This window comes from Helobdella robusta (genome assembly GCF_000326865.2).
Source record: "Helobdella robusta unplaced genomic scaffold HELROscaffold_64, whole genome shotgun sequence".
NCBI classification, from domain to species: domain Eukaryota; kingdom Metazoa; phylum Annelida; class Clitellata; order Rhynchobdellida; family Glossiphoniidae; genus Helobdella; species Helobdella robusta.
Genome location: NW_008705358.1, coordinates 155,967 through 162,269, shown reverse-complemented (window position 1 = coordinate 162,269; position 6,303 = coordinate 155,967). Strand labels below are relative to the sequence as shown.

General features: G+C 36.0%; 1 protein-coding gene across 1 annotated transcript; it reads left to right on the top strand.

Annotated features, from left to right (window-relative positions):
• Positions 1–3,007: 3,007 nt before the first annotated feature.
• On the top strand, positions 3,008–6,175 carry HELRODRAFT_193978 (hypothetical protein; the record flags this gene model as incomplete). The annotated part of the gene is made up of 8 exons (XM_009029986.1): positions 3,008–3,014; positions 4,048–4,170; positions 4,292–4,477; positions 4,626–4,799; positions 4,928–5,056; positions 5,303–5,425; positions 5,639–5,761; positions 6,087–6,175. Coding segments are annotated over 8 exons (954 nt in total), but the record flags the coding sequence as incomplete, so codon positions are not given.
• Between the last annotated feature and the right edge of the window lie 128 nt (positions 6,176–6,303).

Sequence of the window (6,303 nt, the reverse complement as noted above, 5' to 3'; positions counted from 1 at the left end):
TTGATGATAAAATAATTTAAGTTGCATAATTTTTTAAAACAGTCATGGATGGCCAAGCCAGTTTTTAACTTTTAGAGTAATAATTATATTGTTGTTGCTGCTGATTCACAAAAATTTTGTTGTGACTGAATGTGAATGAGGTTTGCATTGTAATTGCCTCATTTTAATAAATTGTTATATTTACATACATGCAATACTGAAATTTACACTACAACTTTACTGGTTTCAATAGTATAGAAGACATTGCAAGTAAACTTTACTTTTTTAATAGTAACATGCATTAATTTTCAGTATAAAGTTTACATAATAATCACAGATGTTGTTCCTATTTAAATTAAACTTGAATAGTGAATAGATAAATCATTTAAGATAATGGATCATTCAGAATGTTAATCTCAAAGCCTTTTGAAATATTTAATAATAATAATAATAATTGACTTAGTAATTAATCAATTAATTAACTAATATCAAATAATATAATTATATTTTCCTGGTAAAAAAAATAATTAAGATAGTCTTATTATCTATTCTAACATGTATACAATTTTTTGTCTGAATGACTGTAATTATGAAGAGTTATTAAAATGATTTAACCACCTTCACACATATATATTATATAATAATAATCAATCGTAATTAATAATAATTAATTACAATCTGTAATAAATTAGTAATCTGCAAAGATCATTAAATAACTATTTACAGAAAAATTGCATAAGGAGGAAAAATTTTCTAATAGTGATGTGTTTAACACTGAAATTGGTGCTGTCTTTGAACTTTTTTTCTCCTAAATGCTACTATGCTATTAATTACTACAACAACAACTACTTCTACAATTGCTACTTTACTACTACAACAACTGCTACTACTACTACTGCTGCTACTACTATTACTACTACTAATACTACTGCTACTACTACTGCTGCTACTACTATCACTACTACTACTACAACTACTACTGCTGCTGCTGCTACTACTACTACTGCTGCTACTACTATTACAACTACTACAACTACTACTGCTGCTGCTGCTACTACTACTGCTGCTACTACTACTGCTACTACTACTGCTGCTACTACAACTACTGCTGCTGCTACTACTACTACAACTACTACAACTACTGCTGCTGCTACTACTACTACAATTACTGCTGCTGCTACTACTACTACAACTACTGCTACTGCTACAAATACCACAACTTTCAATGACAAAATTACTACAAGTGTCCATGTGATAAAATAATTGCTCTATTGAAAATAATTGTTCAAGTGATTATTGCTTAACATTTAGAAATATAATTTATGCACATGCATTTGCACACATACATACACACATATGTGTGTGAGTGTCTATGTGTGTGAATACACACACACATAACAAACTTACACATATATATACCTGTATCTGTATATTTTTATTTTATGTCTCTTCAAAATTACTTGATAAGTTTTTTAAAAATCTCTCTCTCTCTCTCTCACCACACTCAAACAAAATCTCAAGATTATATCTAAGTTTTTATCAACTATACTATATCTAATAAAGATATTTAAAATTTGTATACTTAATTTCCTGTACATACATACATACATACATACATACATACATACATACATACATACATACATACATACATACATACATACATACATACATACATACATACATACATACATACATACATACATACATACATACATACATACATACATACATACATACATACATACATACATACATACATACATACATACATACATACATACATACATACATACATACATACATACATACATACATACATACATACATACATACATACATACATACATACATACATACATACATACATACATACATACATACATACATACATACATACATACATACATACATACATACATACATACATACATACATACATACATACATACATACATACATACATACATACATACATACATACATACATACATACATACATACATACATACATACATACATACATACATACATACATACATACATACATACATACATACATACATACATATATGCATGCATGCATGTAAAGTATAGAAGTTTATCACAAATTATGTGCAAACAAACGAACAAGCATAAAAACACACTTGAAAACAATGCAAACATACCTACCATTATATTTAAGCACATTATTTCCACAAATTATAAACATGTGTTTGTGTGTGTTTGTTTGTGTTTGTTTGTGTGTTCTTACTTTTGTTTGTATGGTTGTTTGTTATTGTATTTATTAACAATAACATAAATGAATATAATAATAATAGTAATAATAGTAATAATAGTAATAATAATAATAGTAGTAGTAGTATTAAAATTGATAGAAAAGATTATTATAAACCACGTTTGATCTTTGCAATCTTTATGCCTGCCTAGTCCTCTATCAGTCTATCTTGAATGATTTACTGGTCCTACTGATACTTCCCAAATCTCTCTCTCTCTCTCTCTCTCTCTCTCTCTCTCTCTCTCTCTTTCTCTCTCTCTCTCTCTGTCTCTCTTTCTCTCTGTCTCTCTCTCTCTCTCTAATGATTAAGTGGGTGGTAGTAGTTTATATATGTATGTTGAAACAAAAATTTATTGTAAGTTTTCATCTATATTTGTTAGTTATATTTTTCTCTTCAATGTTTATATGTATGTGTGTGTGTTTGTATGTGTATGTATGTTTGTATGTGTGTTTGTATGTGTATGTGTGTGTGTGTGTGTGTGTGTGTGTGTGTGTCGTTGTTGTTCACGTTGCACAGGGTTTGTAGTCATCCTCATCTGTTCCTAATTAAATAATTGTCCTACCATTAAATGTCTAATCTTCGTGATTATGTATGTATATATGTTTATGTGTGTGTGTGTGTGTGTGTGTGTGTGTGTGTGTGTGTGTGTGTGTGTATGTTTGTACTTGTGCGTGCCTGCTGCCATCCATCCATCCATCCATCCATCCATCCATCCATCCGTCCATCCGTCCATCCATCCNTCAATTAAAATGCGTGGTAAGTAGTGCAAAGGACAATTAACTTCTTTCCATTGAATGAACCAAATGTCACACACACGTACAGACACGTACACACACACACACACACACACTACACACACACACAAACAAACACACACACACCACACACACACAAACAAACACACAGACAGATATCCACACACAACCTCGCGCTCAAAAATATCTACACACATGCACACACACAAAATGTCACACAAACACAATTTCAATATTTAGGTTTGGTTGTATATTCATTTATTTGTTTATTCATTCATTCATTCATACATTCATTCCTTCATTTTAACATTTGTTTCATATTAGTCAAAAAATTACCAAGTGCGTCTTAAACTACTTTTATGTGATGATTTGTTGTTCTGTTCTGCTCTGCTGTCTTGTGTTCGGCTGGGTTTTGCTACAAATGAATGTGAGGGTTCGGTTAAAAGAATGATTGAATGAATGGATGCGTGAGTGAACGAGTGAATGAGTGACTGAATGAATAAACGAACAAACGAACGAATGTAGAAACGAATAAACAATCATAAACAATCTGTCATGTTTGTGTGTGTATGTGTGTGTGTGTGTGTGTGTATGTGTGTGTGTGTGTGTGTGTGTGTGTGTGTGTGTGTGTGTGTGTGTGTGTGTGTGTGTGTGTGTAGGAAGATAGGATGAAGGTGATGATGGTGGTGCTGCAGATGATGTGATGGTGGCGGTGATGCCGTTTACTACTATTTGTATATTATTATTATCATCATCATTATTATCGTAATATTATTATTATTATGGCTGGAGTAAAATCAAATCAAACATGCAATGGCTCACTCACCCACCCACTCACTCACCCACCCACTCACTCACCCACTCACTCACTCACTCACTCACTCACTCACTCACCCACCCACTCACTCACCCACTCACTCACCCACTCACCCACTCACTCACCCACTCACTCGCTCACTCACTCACCCACTCACTCGCTCACTCACTCACTCACTCACTCACTCACTCACTCACCCACTCACTCACTCATTCAGATGACTGTCTCCACAGCGAGTTTCGCTGCAAACACAGCGGCGTGTGTTTGAAGAACGTTCCTCGGATAACCTGTGATGGCTTGATTGATTGTCCGCCGGGCGAGGATGAAACCGATTGCGATGGTGATGATGGTGATCACGATGATCATGATCATGAAAGATGATCACGATGATCATCATCATGATCACGATGATCATCATCATGATCACGATGATCATCATGATGGTTTATTCTCTGATCTAGCGGTTAACTTTGATATGTACGGTGGCGACGAAGATTATGACAGGGGGTACTCGGGTGTGGAGCGTTCGTGCCTGCTGTGGGGGGGCCATTGGTGTGCCGTCTCTCAAACGTGCATCCCAGCGTCAAAGAAGTGTGATGGCGTTTTCCATTGTTCGGATTACTCTGATGAGTTGGAATGCAGCCCTAGTAAGATTTTCTCCTTCTCCCTCTTCTCTTGTTTTTCTTCTTCTTCTTCTTCTTCTTCTTCTTCTTCTTCTTCTTCTTCTTCTTCTCTTCTCCTTCTCCTGTTGTTTAGTTGCTGACTGATTCAATGATTGAACAACAAACACCACAGGCGCCCACCTGTCGTCCGTAGAAGATTACGGCGACGACGACTACGACGAACTTTTTCCTGCAGAGTATGCGGGGAGCATGTACACGAAATGTAGAGAGGGCCACAAAATCATCCTGAAACTTGAAGTCTGTGATGGTGAAAAGGACTGCTCCGATGGCTCCGATGAGGAAGATTGTAAGTCTTTCTGGCTGACGTTCTTCACGATGCTGATGATGGTGGTGGATGTAGCTGCTGCTGCTGTGACAATAACAATACGCTAAATAATATACTGTCATGGAATAAAGCGAATAATCTGTCACCAGGTGATGAGAAAAAGAAGAAAAAGTTATGTGGCCCTGACGAGTTCAGCTGCCCGGACATGTGCATTCCCGAGACGTTCGTCTGCGACGACTATCATGACTGCTTCGATGGATCTGATGAGAAGAATTGCTGTTAGTTTGTTGTGATGATGTGATCGTGACGTCATCATGGTGGGGTGATGCTGTGATGATGTCTTAATGTTGTAATGGTTGTGCTTTGAAGCGAAACAGAGTTCACGACTGATCGATCAGGCAACTCAAAATATCGTTTCATCATTATATTTATAAACTGTTATTTATAATGTTATTATAATTATGTTAATTATCATAATAATAAATAAAAGAATAAATAAATTACGATTATAATTATCATTCTAGCGTTGAAGAAGGAAATATGCAAGACGCCATTCAAGATATGTAACGGTACCTGCCAACTAGTGCATGAACTCTGCGAGGACGCACTTGATGCCACGTGTGCCACCGAGTCACATCCTCTCTGCAGTTCGTCTCTCAATTCTTCATCACCATTATGCTTCCATCCTCCTAACCTACTCACTACATTCATTAACATCATTGTCGTCATCACGGTCGTCCCATCGTCTCTGCCATCCTCCTCATCATTTCGTTCTTCTAATTATCCTATTTGTCATTCCACATTATTATCACCACCAACACCACCATCATCGTCGTCGTCTTCACCATCGTGACGATCAGATGTGTGTCACTGGGGCCGATGTAGTCAGCTTTGCAGGAACGTGGATTTGAAGCCGGTCTGTTCGTGTCGCGATGGTTACGAACTCGAACGTGATAACTTCACCTGCACGTCTAAATATTTTTGTAATTATCTTTCTATTATTTCTTCTTTTGTAATAATGTATATAATAATTTAATAATAATTATAATTTAATAATTTGCTTAATTTTGGTTTCACTAAAAGACCCATCATCTTCAATTGAGGGATGATCACCATGTTACGTTTCAATGCAAAATTAAAACTCAGTTTTTTCAATGAAAATTTTCTTTTAAACCAATCTCACTACAAACAAATTCCACTAATCGATCCATAATTCACTGAGTCGTAATTCACTAATTCATAATTCACTGATTCGTAATTCACTAATTCACAATTCACTAACTCGTAATTCGCTAACTCTCCTGCAAGACACCGGGAAACCGTACTTACTTTTTGCCGGTCGACACGACATCAAGAAGATAGACATATACTTGCCAGCTCCGTCGAAAACAGCAGCAGCAGCAGCAAAAGACAGCAGCAGCAGCAACAACACAACAGCAGCCATGCGGAGATACTCGGTGCCGTTGGCTACGTCTCTGGAGAACGTCGTAGCCCTGGACTACTTCACCAACCACACCTCCCGCTC